Source organism: Candoia aspera, chromosome 2, assembly GCF_035149785.1.
Source record: "Candoia aspera isolate rCanAsp1 chromosome 2, rCanAsp1.hap2, whole genome shotgun sequence".
Classification (NCBI taxonomy): Eukaryota; Metazoa; Chordata; class Lepidosauria; order Squamata; family Boidae; genus Candoia; species Candoia aspera.
In genome coordinates this window covers 114,237,067-114,256,080 of record NC_086154.1, presented here as the reverse complement: position 1 = coordinate 114,256,080, position 19,014 = coordinate 114,237,067, and the positions used below count along the sequence as shown (strand labels likewise).

General features: G+C 46.3%; 1 protein-coding gene across 2 annotated transcripts in view; it reads left to right on the top strand.

Annotated features, from left to right (window-relative positions):
* Positions 1-19,014, top strand: part of CYTH1 (cytohesin 1) — a 71,954-nt gene that overhangs the window by 47,182 nt on the left and 5,758 nt on the right. The window contains exons 4-11 of one of the 2 annotated variants that reach the window (XM_063293338.1): positions 876-942; positions 1,555-1,673; positions 2,040-2,120; positions 4,225-4,337; positions 5,177-5,325; positions 5,636-5,747; positions 14,096-14,172; positions 14,610-14,681. In XM_063293338.1, coding sequence (XP_063149408.1) covers positions 876-942; positions 1,555-1,673; positions 2,040-2,120; positions 4,225-4,337; positions 5,177-5,325; positions 5,636-5,747; positions 14,096-14,172; positions 14,610-14,681 — 790 coding nt within the window. Of the gene's footprint in view, positions 1-875; positions 943-1,554; positions 1,674-2,039; positions 2,121-4,224; positions 4,338-5,176; positions 5,326-5,635; positions 5,749-14,093; positions 14,173-14,609; positions 14,682-19,014 lie in introns of both variants that reach the window. The other variant, XM_063293339.1, reaches the window with a different exon arrangement.

Here is a 19,014-nt window from a genome sequence, read left to right as displayed (position 1 = left end):
ATGCAGATATTCAGTGACATATTTTTGAGAGTTCTGCTGACTTCAGTTGTCTGAGAAATGAGTCTTTTGTTACCTAGATTCCCTTATATGTGTTGAGAGTGAAATGTTCATCTTGTTATAGAAATCAGAAGTTTCCTTGTGTTTAGAGATTCTAGGTTGGGCCTTAGGCCTTTCAGGGGCATTACAGTCACAGTGTCAACTGTTGAAAAGTATGGGGTGAGAATGTGTTTGTGTGCCAGGGTGTGGTCAGCCCTAACACTCAGTTTTTTCTGTAAAAACATTACAAAGTTGCTCAGACTTCTTCCTGTCCATAATATCATCAAGGCATCTGTGGTTCACTCTCTTCTTCAAATGTCATTTCATTCACACACACAAACTTTCAGGGTTAGTCCTGTTTCCTCATCTGGCACCATTCTGAATTGCAGCTGATTGGGTCACCAGTAGAGTAGGTGACCTGAATTGTCAGTGGAAACTGATAACAGGACATCTCTTTCATCTCCTTGGTCAGCATGGGGTACTTGCCCATCCTTACAGAGGCCAGTAGCTTGCCACATCAAGCTTGTCCTCCGGTTCCTTAGCCTAGCCGAATTCTGGAAGATCAGCCTGCTGGGAATACCAGTTTCCTGTCTCAACTGTATTTTAATGCTGGGAGCATTTAAGAACCACCATCCTCATCTAGGGTTGACAGATCTTTACTGCTTTCCTACAGAGGAAAAGTCCTCTGTGTTTCAAATCTTAAGCTTGCAGATAGAAGTGGTATGATGGAAATGATGGGGAAAAGGCTAACTGTATTACAGGCGGTGATCATTACAGAAGTAGTGTCCACGGACTGGCTTGTAGCAAAGGCATCTTAGCAACCTTTTTGTGTTACCTAGGAAAAACATGCAGAGAAACAAGCAGGTGGCAATGGGCAGGAAGAAATTCAACATGGATCCTAAGAAGGTAAATGATGCTGCTTCCTTGCTGTGGTGGTAATAGCAACCATGCATGAGGCAAAATCCTGTATTATCAACAGGGCTAAAGGGTGTGATCCTAAATTGGCTGCTGTCAATTCGGGCCTTATATTCGTGCTTTTTTCCCCTCTTCTCCCAAATTATCTGCTAAACTCCTTTGAACAATTCCTCCCCCAAGTATTCTTTGGGAATAAACAATAAGGTCTGTAATTTCCCTTCTCCATCCAGGAAAATGGCTTAAGGGTTGTTTCTTAAAAGCAGAACTTGCTTTAACATGGCTTGAGGGCCCTGGGGTTTCAGTTTTTTAGGTCTTCTGATGGCTCATCATGTTCCTGGAGAAAGTGTGGCATTTGGTGAGTCAGGAAATCATTTCAGCCTAACTTCAGCTGCAGAATTCATTAAGTGAGTTTAAGCAAGTTACTGTCGTATTGATTGCAAACCCCTCCAACTCCCTGCAGTCCCTCCTGCTTGAAATGGATGTAATCAATTAGGATAATTTGAAATGCATGTTGAATAGTATGGCAGATGTTTCAAGTTCTTATTTCTATGCCTTTGCATAACAAAAATTTGAATCCTCCTTTTTCCTTTCCTGTGCTTGCAGGGAATTCAGTTCCTTATAGAGAATGACCTCTTGAAGAATACCTGTGAAGACATTGCCCAATTCCTCTACAAGGGGGAAGGACTCAACAAGACTGCCATTGGTGACTACCTGGGTGAAAGGTAATTAATCAGGCCAGTTTTGAAAATGGATTGTATGTTAATCTTCACACATTGTTCTTCTTTGTTAACATTAGAGAAGGGGCCATAGCTCAGCAGTGGAGTGTATAGTCTGCATTCAGAGAGGAGGAGGCAGGAAGATCCCTGAATCAGACTCTGGAGTTTCAGTGTCCATCAGAGTAGCAACTCTAAGCTATATGGATTCAGCATATGGAGTGATATTTGGTGGGTTCCTATTATCAGGCAAGAGGGAGGAACACAATCCTTAACAGTAGTCATGCTCTGTCACCTGTATGTGACAGGTAATCTGTATACAAGTAATAAATTGCTCAGTCAAGAATTTCAATGTATTCTGTTTCCTTCCCTCAGAGATGAGTTCAATATCCAAGTATTACATTCATTTGTGGAGCTCCATGAGTTTACAGATCTCAACCTTGTACAGGCACTGCGGTGAGTGACAGCAGGAAGAGATTAATATTATAGTGGGTGTCTGTGTGTCTCTAGAAGTTGTCTGTAGATGGTGTTTTGTTTCCCATGGTTTTAGATTAACCAGCATCTTCCATGACTATAGAGAACCATGGAGTCCTTGGTGCTCTCTGAGCCTTGTTGTTTTCTTGCAGATGTTTCATTGCCAGACTAGGCAACACCTTCAGTGCAAAGAGGGAGTGGGCCTTGCTCTCAGTTTATATACCATGGCTTCCCTGCTTGTGTTGGTAGGGGTGTTGTTCTCTCCTTGGGAGTTGATTGAGCTGTTGTTTGCTGCTTGGTTGATTGCCTGAGTTAATAGTTCCTTGATTAGGGTGTATTGTGCTGTTTGATGGTTCATCTGGTGTTAATCCTAGTGTTGATTTTTGCCTATCTGGGTGTTGACTGCTGGCAAGGGAGTGTACTGGTCTTTTGGCTTTTCTATTGTCTCTTCTGAATGGTATGTAAATGTTGTTTACCTCTATGTGTCTGTTGATGGCTGCTTTGTCTGAGTGCCAGGCTTCCAGGAATGCTCTGGTGTTTTTGGATTTGGCTTGGTTTAGGATGCTCACAGTTTCCCAGTTGAAACTATGGTTGAGTCTGTCCATGTGTTGTGAGATTAAGGAGTTCTCATTGTGTCTTCTGACTGCTAGTTGGTGTTCATGGATGCGGTCTGCTAGTCTTCTGCTTGTCTGTCCTACATAGTGGCTGTTACAGTCTTTGCACTGTATTTTGTAAATAACTTCTGTTTTTTCTTCTTGGGCTATTGGGACTTTTGGGTTGCTTAATATGTTTTGAAGAGTTTTAGTTGGTTTATGTGCTATGGTGATGCCATGTGGTTGTAACAGTCTGTTGGTGGTTTCTGAGATGTTTCTGATGTATGGCAGTGTTATCCTTTTCATAGTTTCCATTGGTTGGGTTGTATGGGGTTGGGTGGTGAGGCACTTTTTGATAAAGTTGAGCGGGTGTCCATTTTGTTGGAAGATGCTGTGCAGATGTTCTTTTTCTTTTTACAGGTGTTCTGGGTTGCTGCAGTGTGTAAGTGCTCATCTGAATAATGTTCTTACACAGCTTCTCTTGTGGGAGGTTGGATTGTTACTGTGGTAATGGAGCACTTGGTTGGTGTGGGTAGCTTTCCTGTAGACTTGAGTTTCAAGCAGCAAACAACAGCCCAATCAAAGAACTCGTAAGGAGAGAACAACACCCCCACCAACACAAGCAGGACAAACTACAGTATATAAACTGAGAGCAAGGCCCACTCCCTCTTTGCACTGAAGATGTTGCCTAGTCTGGCAATGAAACGTCTGCAAGAAAACAACAAGGCTCAGAGAGCACCAAGGACTCCATAGTTCAACCCTGAGCTACAAATATTCACTTCGATTGGTATAGAGAACCAGTTTGGTGTAGTGGTTAAGGCACCAGGCTACAAACTGGGAAACTCTGAGTTCTAGTCCTGCCTTAGGCACAAAGCCAGCTGGGTGACCTTGGGCCAGTCACTCTCTCTCAGCCCTAGAAAGGAGGCAATGGCAAACCACTTCTGAAAAATCTTGCCAAGAAAACTTCAGGGACTAGTCCAGGCAGTTGCCAGGGGTGAAAAAGTGACTCAAAGGCACACACACAAAAATCACAATCCATGACTATAGAGCATGCTGGCTTGGGCTATGGGAGTTACTGGGGTCCAGTAGCATTTGAAAGTCCAGATCTGCTCTGTTCCTGACGTGGCCTATAGGCAGAGGTGTGCAAAAAGTTTTGAATTCTATTTCAGCCTCAAAACAGGTTTTTCTGATCTTACCAGAAGTGTTCCAATGCTTTGTTGACAATTCTGGAAGCATTCCTGCCTTGAAACGGCCTTATTTTGCACAACACTCCCTTTGTCAATCTAGCATCATCCAGATATGCTGGGTTTGCAGCTTGTGGAATTCCCAGCTGGTTGCTCATGTAGGCAAGGAATTCTAAGAGCTGTATTTCCAACACATTGGCAGGACCCCAAATTGGGGAAAGATACACTGAACATTATTTTTGCTATATCTTTGCTCACAACTGTACAGCACACAAATGGATATAGGCTTAATTTTTGTTGCCCTCGCAGGCAGTTCCTTTGGAGCTTTCGGTTGCCAGGGGAAGCCCAGAAAATTGACCGGATGATGGAAGCATTTGCACAACGGTATTGTCAATGCAACCCTGGTGTGTTCCAGTCAACAGGTAAGTGAATTGTCACCTTAAGTTGTTCAGTATGTGCAAGGTGAAATTATTCACTGAGATTTCTGGAAAAACCACCTTCTCGTTTTCAGTGCTGAATGTTCAGGTTCATTGATGAAAGTGGAGAAGGCTTAACACTGAGCCATATGAAGATTGAACTGAAGAATTAAAAATATTGTGTCTTTGAAGTGGGGTACTAATGCCCCCTTTTTAAAAAAGTAGTGCTAATGCTTGTGAATGATCCAGGAAATCCAGAATTTGAAGCATAGGGCTCAGTTAGGCTTCTTAGTTTGCTATTGATGTTTTTGTTTGCATGCTATCCTATAACAGGATCTCAGAGCAATTTATAGCAACTAACTTAAATACAAAAATAAAGCTTGAAATCATAAAAATCAAAAACATTATATACGATGTAGACAAAAGAAGACAAAACCCTTAACATCAAGTAAAAACAGATCTTAATGCTGAGTTATTTAAAAGACCTATGTGGACACCACTGCCACTAGGAGGACCATAAAGATGGAACTGATGCATATTTCTGGGAAAGCTATTCCTTAAGAGTATCATTACTAAACAGCCCTCTCCCTTACTAGCTACTTGTTCTATGGGCACACCCAGCCTTTGATGAAATGAGTAACTATATACATGGCAGAAAGCAGTGTTTCAGATAAAGTGACCCCAATTGGCTTAGAGTTTCAAAGGATTTTAAAGATCATATTGGGCTCCAAGATAAGCTAATAATTTGGTTTAGGCCTTACGCCTTGATACTGTATAATCCAGACTGTGCTCCCAAATTGTGCTTGAATCTTCTGTTGTCTTTTCTTTATCCTTACCTGTTCCAGATACCTGTTATGTGCTTTCCTTTGCCATCATCATGCTGAACACCAGTTTGCATAATCCCAATGTGAAGGACAAGCCAACTGTGGAGCGCTTCATTGCTATGAACCGTGGCATCAATGATGGTGGGGACCTGCCTGAGGAATTACTCAGGGTAAGTTTTGTGGGAAGAGAACAGAGTGGAATTCTGTGAGTAGGGCCATAATGGAGAACCAGGTGGGAGTGGTGAATCACTGGAACAGAGAGCCTGCCGTCTGTCTGCCTGGCAGGCTCACCAAGGTCCCAGGCATAGGCCAGAGGTTAAGACTATCCTGATCTTCCCAGTATCTCATGCTCTAATACCGAGCTTCCAAACTCAGTCATGTTTTTCGGGAAGTAGGACCTGCACTAGTACATATGGAAAAGGTTGTGCAGAACCTTTCTGTGGAAGTGATCCACCACATGTTTCTCCTCCCCCACACCAGAATCTCTATGAGAGCATAAAAAATGAGCCCTTCAAAATACCTGAGGATGATGGCAATGACTTGACGCATACCTTCTTTAATCCGGACCGGGAAGGCTGGCTTCTGAAGCTTGGTGAGTGTGTGTCTGCACGAGGCAAGGCCTGACCAACAAGGAGCAGGGCTGCTGATGCTGTGGCATGGGCTGCAGGGAGCACGGAGTTCAGCAGGAGGCTCTTTGCATGGGGCTCGGTGGCCACAGTCCAGCACAAAGGACCAGCTGTACAACTTGAAAGCTTCTCATTACCTTTGCTTGAACAGCGCATCCAGTGAGGAGGGTCTTGGTTGCAGTGCTCAGTAGCTTCCTATGGCTCTCTTAACCTGGGTTTGGCCAGCCAAAAACTGAAATTGGGCAAAGGAAAGGCAGGTTACTTGGTTGGGTCCAATGAATGGCAGGTGGAATCTGGTTCCAAAATGCTCACCTACAGCTGCCTACAGAGAAGCGGAAGACTTGTCTAGGGTCCTCTGCTTCTCACTTTCATTTTCCAGTCTAGTCTCTGGCATCACCTCACGCGTACCAGCTCTGCGAACACGGGCAGTGCTAACAGGGCATCTCTGATGCATTCACCAGCTCTCCTTGTGTAGCTCTTGGCTCCCTCTTCACATTCGCTCAAAGCTGCTTAATCAGTTGCCAGAATTTGGCTTGAAAAGTTTTCCTGGTTTGTTCAGGGAATGGGTGGTTGTTTAGTTTTTCCTCTTTCAGCGATCTTAAATCACCTGAAATCTGAAAATCAAATCTGAAAACAGAATTCTCCTAAATATCCAAAGTTGCAGTTGCTGAATCTTAATTAAATTCAACTAGTGAAATTATTCTGTGTACATAACTTTTCGTACTTTGCTTTGAGCCAGAGGGAAGACATACACTCATCTAGCTCTGATGTCCAAAATAAGGCTCGATCCTAAGTCCTCATCTTTTCTATCCCTCTTCTTCTGTTCCTTTCAACCAAGGCATGCAAAAAATGACCAAGGATCACTATACCTTCTCTTACGAGAGGAGTAATTCAGGTTTCCTAATGCTAAATGGAACCTGGAAAATGCGTAGTTGTACAATAGTAATACAGCAAAGTAAAGTAATAGTAAAATGGTAAAGTAATACAGTAATAGTGAAATGGGATAATGTCCATTATTACTGTATTACTGCAAGTGTATATAATAATCACACTTGCCTATGTAATCATAATACAACATTAATACATACATATTATTACAGTTCCCTGTAAAAAAGTTTCTTTTAGCTTGATGGCAAACTGTCCAAACTTTCCATTCTCTGTGATGGGAACAGGAAAGCTGTGGTGCTTTGGGAGTTAGATTCCAAATGCCTTTATCCCTAGCTAGCCTGGCCAGCCATGGGATGATGGAGCTATAGGCTGTCAACACCATGCTTGCTCAATGAGTAGTAGAAAGGCACTCAATTAAACAAAATTATGTGGTTGAAAATTTGATGGCTGATTTCAATGATACAACGAACACCAGAAAATTGAAATGTCTTTCATTTTCAATTTTGCAATTCCTAAAAAATTATTGAAAAGCAGTTTACCAGATCTTGACTAGCTGCATAAAAGCGATTTAAATGCCTTTTGAGCAAGCAAAGATTTAACTTGATGGCAATTAAAGAATAGCTGCAGTATTTGGGCAGAATTATTAAGCTGTGCATACAGTAGAAGCTGGACCTTTTGATATGGCTTGGGGTGAAAATTGAAAGACCAAAGAAGGCTGCTTGGTTGACCTACATGTTGGACCCACTTCTGAAGAGATTCTTCACATTGAAGAGATTAATCAGATAGAGGTAACAGAGCACAATTATTCTATAGTCAAACTGGCTATCAAAATAGGGTAATGTCCATTATTATTATTATTGTTTGTTGGCCTCTCTTTAGATATGGTGGAGACCTTGGTTAGGGTACATCCTTGCCACCTAGCAAAAGACGCCTTGATTGAAACAAAAGAAATGAGGATTTAGAAGTGAGATGCAAACTCCAACATCTGATGTCCCATTTCAGGAAACAACCTCCAAATTTACTTCAGTTCAAAGGCAGAATGTTTTGTTCTTTGCATTTCAACTTCCGTGGCAACTGTTTTAAAAATGCGGCTCGAACTGTGATGATACTAATGCCAAGAGCTCTGACATTGCACCTTAAAACCAATTCTGCAAGACCTCCTGGTTTGGGCATTTCCTCCGCTAACTTTTCTCAGGGGCAACAAAAGGGAGGGGAGCAAATGGGCCTAATTTATTTCTCTAGAAGATACAAATTCTTGTCCGAGTGGAGTAAACATCCTAGCCTGAAGTCTTACCCAGATAGCAGGGTCACAAGTTCCAAGAGACAACCACACTGGGGAAGATCCCCATCCCCAGTTATATGCCAAATCTTTTCAGTATTCGCAGTGACATCTTTTAAAGAAGGAGAACTACAGCACTGTGTTCTGGAATCTGCTCCCACTAACGTGGGAGGCAATTCAAGAAAATGTGGCCAAGAGCGCAGCAAAGAAGGGGAAACGTAACTAAGGCTTACCCTGCAGAGACAGAGAAGGGGTGTGTGTGTGGGTCCACCATTCACCCTGAGGGAGACACGAGGCCTCCTTGCTGTGTTCCAGAGGGGAGGGTTGAAGGAGGTGGTGGTAACAGGAGAACAAAGGTGGAGCAGGTAGGACCACTGGCCTTGAATGTTTGGGATGTAACCCTGGTTTTCTCCACATATGGCTGTTCTTTGGCTGAACCCTTTGGCCCTTGATGATGCATGCTGCCCTTCCCATCTACCCACAGAGGTCTCCTGGCTCCAGGCCATTTTAACACCCACCACCTGCCTTGGCACTAAAATCACTAACTCCTCAGTCAGCTGTTTGTGTGGCAAACACATTCATGATATAGCCAGTGCCAGGAATTCCTTAATCAGGAGAGGTGAACCTTTCTATCAAGTGTTTCAGCAGCTGCTGCATTCCTGGCCTTGGCATGCTGGTAACCCCAGAAATGTCAAAGCCCTTTTTTGTGTGTGTGTGTTAAGGTAGGAGATATGTCGGCCTCCCTTTGAGGAGAGCTCTTCCTCCCTCCATTTCCCTTTTGCTCAACAATGTGTAGCTTGGGCAGTGCCCATTGCTGACTGCAACTGAATTGTGCACGAAGGGCAAACTTTAGTCCTTTGTTTTTTAATTTTCTTTTTCCCTCATTTGTATGTTTCCATGATTTTGGCTCTGCCTTTCCCTGCCCCCAAACTTCAGGAGGTACGTACCCCATATCTCCTTGCTAGCTTTGCTGGGGCTGAGGCCGTGCTGCAGTGCTTGTCTGTTTTTCTGTTCTCTTTATTTTTACTTGCTGGTGATGTTACTCGTATTGCTACTGTTGCCCCCATTGCTAATTGGCTGCACAGTCCCTGGGGAACTGGCGGGTGGGGGAAGAGAAATGGGATGGTGGGGGCAGAGGTGGGGAGGGGAAGTGCTTGTGTTCCGCTGGGCACCAGAAGGAGAGAGAAGAGAGAGCAGTGACTTTCCCAAACCGTGAATTGGGTAGCTGTCCTCATTCTGCTTTTCTAAAATTCACACTGACCTTGCTGGATGTCTTCCGTGAGGTACAGTCCTGAAGAACTTCCTGTTCTGAGAACCAGGTCTGGACCTCAGCTTGGGCTCCCAAGGGGGCAGGAGCTAGGAAGGCCATGATGGAGCTAGGAAGAATCTGTTCCTCCCGTGGCAGGTTGCAGACAGGCAGGGCACCCTTGCTTGGGAAAGCCCACATCCCCTTGGAAGTATTCAGGGTTACAGTTGGACAACAGAGAAGGTGCGTAACCATGTGAGGGTTTTTTTAGCTGCGGTCAAGAAATACAAAGTAATTATTCTTTGCTGATCTAGTACAGTGACTCCAGATTGCGTCTCAGATCATGCTGATCTATGACAAGAGTACAGTCATTTTCTGCTTTGCTTTGCCCACAAAAAGATCCAGAATCAGTAAGTTAAATCTTACAGAGCTCTGCGCAACTTGGACATACTGTGTATTTAAATATCGCCAACCCTACCCCACCCCCCCCAAAAAAAGAGTGGGGAGAGCTCAAAATTGTCAGCTTCTCTTTTCTCCCACCTCACCCTTAGTATTACTGAAACTCTCCCTATGATGCTCACCAGCTGAAAAAATAATTAAAAATAAATTATGACTTCCAACTCAAAAATGTTGTGTGATCTGTTCTGGGATAGATATTACTGAAAAACAATTCTCATTAAGTTTGAAGGATGCTGGGAGTTGTAGTTCAGCTACACTTGGCATACAACAGATTAATCAATTATCTCAAAAAACTTTTATGCCACCCCACTCATAGGTTATGGGCAGTTCACAGCAATATAGTTGCTTCAAGGGGCTTTTTCCAGATACTGTAGTTCAGTCTTCATGATTGCAGTGCCATCACTGAACCTTCTAGATGACATTACCTGTTTTTTTCAAGGGCCGATAGCTGATCATCAGCCCTGCACCATGCAGCTGATAAATTTAAGTCACTGCAAGAACTTAAATCATCACAAATTCCTTTCCCATTTTCTGTGCAACTTCCAACCAATTTGCATGTGTGTGTTTTTTCCTTCAGAAGTTGTGTTCTCCAATTCTCCCCCACACCCCAGTTTAGTGCATGTTTTTTAAATATAAAGTATCTCCAATTAACTATCCCCCTTCCATTATTTTCAGAAAGGAAAAGTATCACTAAGAGGAATATTACATATTTCCTGCTTGTCATTAATTGTTTCAATTCTTTGCTTCTTTTTTTTTAATCAAAGAGAGCAAGTTTAAAATGCAGAATTCCTATTAGTAATATATAACTTTCATCCAAGGGCACTAAGCAAAACAAAAATGCTGCTGGTGTGTAAAGGAATAATAAAATATTAGTTGTTTAATTGATTATGGCAATCATTTTGCCATGCTCTGGTCCTGTTTGGAACAGAGAAGACTCTCGGTTATGCATTGAGATAGTTTCTGGTTAGTTGGGGTGGCACTGAATCAAAATGTCCAGCTGGATAAGAGGAAAGAAGACCACAATCCTATCTCTTCTTATCAAGTTGGACTTTTTAATTCAGTGCCACTCCAAATGACTAGAATCCACTTCATGCATAACTAAGGCTCTTCTTTTCAATTAATTAACTTATTAATTTATACAGTAGATGTAATCCTTATTCTTTTGATCTTTACAATAAACCTGTAAATAGGTTATCCTTTCCATTTTATGGACATGGAATAGGAACATGGTCTTTACCAGTCCTCCCCAACCAGGAGTTTGCCAAATGAGTCCAGACTGTAACTCCTGTAATTTTCAGCCTGCATGGTTACTGGAGTGTCAGCATCCCTTAAGATGCCTGGTTGATGAAGGTAGAGGCTTGACTAATGTCACCCAATGAATTTGTAGCTGAAAGGATCTATGTGATTCTATGGAATCCATCATTTAATAATCATGTAATATTAGCATTAACTGTAAGTGTATTATTAAAGAGCTTCTTCATAACCTGAAGGGCTTAAAACAAAATGTAACTAAGAGAATTTCTGGTGGCTGTTTTACTGTAGGAGTCTCCCTAGGCCACTAAAAATACAGTATACCCCAGCTATTAGAGTTGCCATGTCTGAACTGAAAATCAGGATGACCACTAGTTGGTAGCAAAGAGCTCTTTGGGGTTTTTGTAGCCCTACCAGTTACTATCCTACATGTTCTTGGCTTGTAACATTCATATGTAATATTACCTCCTCAACATTTCTCAGCTGTAAACATGGTAGCAAATTGGACTTCTCTAAAGTGAGAGTGTTTCAAGAGCTTCACTTTGGTGGACTTTAAAAAAAAAGGGGAGATGGTGAAATGGAAGACCTTTCACATTTTGCTTCTCAGTTCACAGTTTGGGGCAAATACATTAAAAAGCCAATCCTCCTCTTCCTCCTCCTCCTCCTCCAAGGCCCTTTTCCTCAGTTGTTGGTCTTGAATTTAATATCATCTTGGACAATTAACTACTCTTCCTGTTTGATGAAATCCTCAATTTAAAGGTGGCTGGCCTATTGTTCCTTGGAAGCTATTTCACCATACTGTCTTCTGGAAGTTGTCTTCTATCAGCACAGTTTGTTTGTCCACTTAGCTCAGTTTTGTCTACGCTGACAGGAACTGGGCAAAATGCTACTGCCTAATACTTCTAACTGGACATTGTTTCAACTGGAGAACTCACGTTCTACTGCTGAACTTAGCAATTGGCTCTCCTGAGGAGGTCTTGTTTCTTTGTCTTTATTTAATGTATTGACTTGTGATGAAGTAGGTCATTCCATGATAAGAGGGACTCACAACAGCTGAAGCTTTCCAGGTTCCTTGGGGACTGTAGCAGGCATTATCTGGAGCAATTGGCTTCCCCCACTCCCCACTGTCCCTCTTTTTCTGTTTTTGTTCTTATGTTGCTTGAATGAGACCTTGTTGTTGTCTGTGCCTATATGTGGCGGTCAGGATCTCCCCAAGTGGGTCTTTATATTTCTGCTCCTGGTAATCTCTGGTGGGCTCAACTCTGCTACTCTGGGCTTGCCAGAGTAGCCAATGCTGACTGAAGTTACTTAAAACCATTTTGCCTCCCCACTTCTCAACTTTGCTCTGCCTCTTGGAACCACAGGAGCCTCTCTGCATCCCTCTTTGAGCTGGATAGACCAGCCCAAGGGGACTGTGCAAACTTCTGTCTTCTGGGTTTTAATGAGTTAAGTCAGACAGCTCTGGATCGAAGTTGCCTTGGTGGTCTCTCCAGGAAGTAACTGTTCAGAATAGTACCTGTTGCACTGATCCTTCACAGCCTCAAAACCTCTTTGACAAAGCCTGAGATCAGTTTTTTTTAAGTTTGCCACTTTTTGCCAAAATTAATATGCTGCCCTGAATTTGAATCTTCCTGTTCACATTGGCTTCACTTTCAGGATAAAGCCATTGGCTAATTGTGGGTACAGTGTAGTTGGGGAAAAGGAAGAAAAACCAAAAACCAAAAAGGACCAGTGCATTGCTATGAAATAAGCTGAGAGGACTTACTTCTTTTCCACTAAGCTTCTGTTTTGGAGTGTTTCTTGGTAAAGGACAAATCTCTGAAACACATTGGGAGTAAGCAGCTGTTTAGCAACTGGAGAAGCTAGTTTGTTTTCCCAGTAAGGAACTTAGTATTAGGAAAAAGAAAGATCTCTAGCATATGTGTCCCTAATAGGTGTTAATTTGAGCCCACTCTCTGGAATGCATATCCCCATCTGTTGGGGAAATCTCATTTGAAAATAATCTGTTTACATGTAATAACGTTTTCCCATCTGGTACCTCTTGGGTAATTTGGACTGCTGTCCTAGGCTGGGAAAAAGGGAATTGTAGGTCTGAGATAGTAGTCTAAGGCATCTAGAAGGCATGGAGTTGGAAGAAGCTAACATCAAATTCCAATATCAGGCCCTTTGGCTTGCTTCTATTTTTCTGCATAGGGCATAAGTAATCTTTCACAAATCTAGAGGCCCTATTACACCTTGAAGGCAAAGTGGAGGGGAGCTATTCCTGTAATCTTCTCAGCCTTTTGGCTAAGATCAAGTGTAGTAATCCATTTTAATCAAGGACCTTTTCTTAGCCTAGCTTGAAATAGCGTGCTGTGGGACAGGTAGGGCTGAGCACTAAGATCAAAAAGGATGTTTCCTGACTACCAAATTATCATGGAGGGTCTTGTTAGGGTAAATAATTCCCTCTTCTTTCACCTATAATAAAAAGGGTTGTTTATGAAGTAAGATGTGAGGGAGGTGGGGTGGACTTCCTAGAGTCAGGTGGAATCCTCTAGAGCACTGTTTCTCAACCTTGGCAACTTTAAGATGTGTGGACTTCAACTCCCAGAATTCCCCAGCCAGAAAGATGGAAGCAAGCCAAAGGGCCTGATACTGGAATTCGATGTAAGCTTCTTCCAACTCCATGCTTTCTAGATGTCTTGGACTATTATCTCAGACCTACAACTTCCATTTCCCAGCCTAGGACAGCATATGTTGGCTAGGGAATTCCGGGAATTGAAGTCTACACATCTTAAAGTTGCCAAGGTTGAAAAACACTGCTCTAGAGAGCACATTCATCTGAGGCTCTGGCTAAAGTGTAGGCTTTACTCTTAGTAAGTCTAAGCTTTTATCTATCCTAGTGGAAATCTGTCGCCTCTTCTCCATCCTTGCTGTGCGGAGCAGATGCAGGTCCATTCAGAAGTGTATAGTAGGGCAACCCCTTTGACCAATGCAACCTTTTCCACTTCCCCAAGCTGTTACACTCAGCTGGAGACCACCTGCTGCTCTGCCGTGGGGCTGGCTCTGCTTGCGCTCTTGGCACCGTGTGCTCGGCTACTGTCTGTTGTGCCCGTAGGCGGTCGCTCTGCCTTTGCCTTAGCTGCTCTCGTGCCCAGAGCTGGCTTTTTGGCCCGGGCAGGCATTGTCAAGCTTGCTTCTCCCTTGTGCAGGTGGCCGAGTGAAGACCTGGAAGCGGCGCTGGTTCATCTTGACAGACAATTGCCTTTACTACTTTGAGTACACCACGGTGAGTGTCACGAGTGCTGGCGTTTGTGCAGGTGCACCCAGTCACAACCCAGAGTGGCTAATGCTGCTACTCTAAAAGGTGGACCTCAGTGTGAAGTCTTACTTTGACATGAGGTTGGAGTATTTGGAATAAGTCGACGTGCTGAAATCTTTATTCTCGGAATGGGAGGCTGCACAAATTCTGTCACGTAAACCATAAAAGCTTGTGCCGCAATAGGCCTGTTGGCCTATTACTTTCATATGCCATTTCTTCCTTATTTTACTATGGTATATGCCTTTGGCATCATCACTGAAATGATTGTCTTTGAAATTATCCTGAAATTATTTGTCTGAGAGAGGAGGTTGTCCCAGTTAGCTTTGGGATGGATGAACGTTTGTGACTTCTGTGACAATTGAGAAGATAATTCACTTCTGGATTCAAATATAATAATCTTGCAGGACAAGGAACCACGAGGCATTATTCCATTGGAAAATCTAAGTATCCGTGAGGTGGAAGATTCTAAGAAGCCGGTGAGTAATACTAAGCCTGGAGACCATTCTGAGAGAGGGCAAGGTCACCTTTTTGCAGCCTTTGCACCCTTTTTCTTTTTAACTGTGGTTACTAAAAGTTGAAAGCACAGTTTCTTGTGGGAAACAAATAAATGTCGTAGTATATGCACAAAGGCAGGATATCATTATTCAAAACAAAAAAAAAATTCTCCAGAAAGCTCTCCCCAAACACTCATCTGCTGCCCTTCTGCATGCTTTAAAAGAAAATGAGAAATAATTCAAGACTAGTGGTAGAAAAGCTGAAATATGAGTAATTAAGCAGGTTTACTCACATTGTAGAACTGGTTCTGTTTCTATTATTCAATAAAGAGAAGGAAAACTATGCATGACACCCCAAAGCACTCAGCGCGGGAAAATCCCACAGAGGAAAAAAATGACTTCTGACTTTTGTGGCCAGGTCTTACCCGCAAAATTTTCAAGCTTACCTTTGCTGCCTAAGAACTTGACTTGTTTTATAGCAGATCTTGAGTTTCTCAAGGTGATGTTGAGTTATTCAGAATATTTTATTTTAGTGCATAAGTGCAAAACAATAAATGTGCATGCTTCAGAAGTGATTTGGAAGAGGTGTTTTGGACCAGGTGGGAGCAGCACTTCTTTGAAGTAGTTCTATCTTTTTCAGGTGTGCATAGTAGCCTGAAAAAAGATCTGGTTGCTTTAAGGAGGTGCTGTCATGAGTGCCGTTGAGCTGAAGTCATCAGCGCAATGGCACACATGACAATAGCAAGGAAACAGGAGAAGGGGCTCAAGATAAGTAGCCATCAACTCACAACGACTAACGGCCAACAAACAATAACTAAACGGATCACGGAGCACACCCAAGCCATCAGCGCCAATACAACGGAGATCGCCCAGCTGACAGCAATAGAAAACCCGATGATGGGCGATCCCGGAACGCCAGCGGGGCCTCACAACCCCTCACCCACCGGCAGGGCAACGTATTGGACAAAGGGGGGTGACGTGACCGCGAGTGAGGGGGCGCTGACCGGCGCGGGGTATTTAAACCCCGCACCGGCGCGCTCCTGTCACTCTCAGCTTTTTTCTTCCGACGCTGTAACTGCGCTGTGAATAAACCAGAGCCTGATCCATCGAACCAGTGTCTGAGCATTATTCAGAGGCAGGCAGCGCATGACATAAAGCTGAGAGTCATAAACTCAGCCTCGCCGAGCCCCACCGGACGACAACGAGCCGCGGGAGGAATAGACGGCGAGAAGACCAGCAAGATGAAGCCGGAGCGACGCGGGCAAGGAGGGCGAGCCGCACGGCAAGAGACAGAGGAGGACCGACCAAGGCCAGAGGCACCGTGGACTCCCGGAGCCATGGACGCCCACCCCACCCGACCCGAGCCTCAGCTCCAACCCCAAGGGGAGATGGCGACGGAGGCAACCCGACCGCAGGAGGGAGCAACATGCCTTCCGAAACCAGCGGAGGACCCCGCGCCCCACATCGCACCCCAGCAACGGGCGTGGAGCGACAGCCCGACGGCGGTCAACGGAGGAGGACGATGGAGACACCCAGCAGACGGCGGAGGAAGCGGACCAGCGGCAGAGGGAGGATGAACCCCGCCGGCAACCCACCCCCGCCGACGCACCGACGGAACCGGCCCCAGCGGCGGCGCGGGCCGTGGACGAGGCACGAGCTGAACTCGCGGCCATGCGGGCCCAACTGACGGAACTCCGGACCATGCTCCAGTCGCTTATGCCCCCCGCGCCACCCAACGACGTCCCTGCACAGGCCCACACCCCGAGCGAAGCACCGAACCCCCACGGGCCAGCGGAGGGTCAGCAGACGGCCCAGGCGGACGACACCACAGGCCGGGAAGCGAGAGGCAGGGCCGCGCAAAACGCCCGGGCCCCAAAGGACTTCCCCATCTTCTTTGATGGGAACCCCACGAAACTCTCGTTCTTCGTAACGAACGCCAGGGAGTTCATGGGGAGGCACGGACACTCCTACGACTCCGAAGCCGACAAGATCGCCGCCGTGGCGATCAAACTACAAGACAGGGCAGCGGACTGGTATGTCCAACTGTACGAGTCCAGCTCCCCCGCCCTCGCCACCTTCCCTGCCTTCATCAATGAGATGAAAAACTACTTCGAAGACCCCCTAGCCAAAGTAAGGGCGAAAAGCGCACTCCAAAGACTTAAACAGGGCACACGCACGGTCCCAGACTACGCCCTGGAGTTCAAAGCACTCGCGGGGAAGGTCAGCGACTGGTCCGAGACCACCCTGCTGGAAATGTTCAAAAGGGGGCTCAATCGCGACGTTCTCCAATGGGCCCTCTACCGCGACGACCCAGAAACGCTACACGGGTGGATCCACCTCGCGGGGAAAGCCGAACACGCGCACCGCACCTTCCTCATGACAACCACGGAAGACACAAACTATGCCGGCAAAAAGGTACCCGCACCACACGTGGGGACGGCCGGCCCCATATACCCAAAAAAGAAACTCAATCGGGAGCCCTGCGGGAAGTGTGGCAAACTAGGGCACAAGACGGTGGATTGCTTCACCAACCGACCGCCGACCAGTGCGCCTAAACCCACCCCGAAAATTAGCCCCAAACCACCCAACCTGGGGCCGCCCCCTCACCGCCGAATGACCGTGGCCACAGCGACACCAGAGGAAGGCTGGGACGCCTACTGGGGGGAAGAGGATAACGTAGACCCCGACCAGCCGGCGGGAAAAGCTCCCCGCCTGCCCTGAAACGCGTTGCGAGGCAGGCGGTGGGACAGCAGCGCGGACCACCTCGACGGAACGACGAAAGCCCCGTAATAATGGCGGCAATCAAACTCTCTGCCGGCAACGGAGCCACCACGGCCGCGGCACTAGTGGACTCGGGGTGCTCAAAAAACCTCATCCACCCCGACCTAGTCGCCAAACTCGACCTCCGCTGCTTCCCCCTCCCCACGCCGTTGGCATTCCACCAGCTGGACGGCTCTACAGCGGGAGGGAAACCAGCCACGCTGCAAACCGAGCCGGTCACCCTGCAAATGGGCACTCACACCGAACGCACATCGTTCGTCGTCACTCACATCGGACGGCCCATTGCAGTCCTGGGGATGCCATGGCTCGCGACAAACAACCCGCGCATCAACTGGGAGACCCGCACCTTCACATTCGGCGACGGCGAGTATCGGGCACCAGTTCCAGCGGGCAGAACCAACCCCACTGTAGGACGAGCGGAGGCGACTACACAGGACAACGCCGCTACCACAGCAGACCTACCGGAACAATACGCCGACTTCTCCGAGGTCTTCGGAGAGGTGGAAGCTGACCAACTACCCCCCCACCGCAAGACGGATTGCCGGATCGACCTACTGCCCGACGTCCCCTTACCTAGACCAAAGATCTACTTGATGACCCCGAAGGAGATGGCAACCCTCCGGGAGTTCATCGATAAAAACCTAGACAGGGGATTCATAGAGCCAGCATGCTCACCGGTCGGAGCCCCCGTCTTATTCCGGGAGAAGAAAGACGGCACCCTACGGCTCTGCACCGACTACCGGGGCCTAAACGCGGCTTCCCTGTCCAACAAATACCCCTTACCCCTGGTGAAGGACATGCTTGCCCACCTGTCCACGGGCAAAGTCTTTTCCAAATTGGACCTTCGCGAGGCGTACTATCGCATCCGAATCAGGGAGGGGGACGAATGGAAGACTGCGTTCAACTGCCCCCTAGGCGCCTTCCAGTACAAAGTGCTGCCCTTCGGACTCGCGGGGGCCCCTGGGGTGTTCATGCAGCTCATCAATGAGGTACTGCATGAACATCTGTTCAAAGGGGTCCTGGTCTACATCGACGACGTCCTTATTTACACAAAAACGCACGAGGAACATGTGACCCTAGTCAGGCAAGTCCTCGACAAGCTCAGAGGGGCGCAGCTCTATGCCAAGCCTACAAAGTGCGAGTTTCACAAAGCGCGCCTAGACTACCTGGGGTACCGAATCTCCGGGGACGGCATAGAAATGGACCCTGCGAAAGTCGAGGCGGTGCTAAACTGGGAGCGCCCCCGCAACAGACGCCAACTCCAGAGCTTCCTCGGATTCGCGAATTTTTACAGGTCATTCGCCCGGGGGTTCGCAGAGATAGCCCTCCCCCTAACGGACCTCCTCAAAACCAAAGGGGTGGGGGACACCCGACGCGCCAAGAACCCGGGCACAGTGTTGAATTGGACTCCCGCGTGCCAGACCGCATTCAACAAGGTGAAAGCGCTGTTCACCACGGAGCCAATCCTCGCGCACCCGGACCCAGAACGGCCGTTCGTGGTCCAAGCCGACGCCTCAGACTTCTCCCTGGGGGC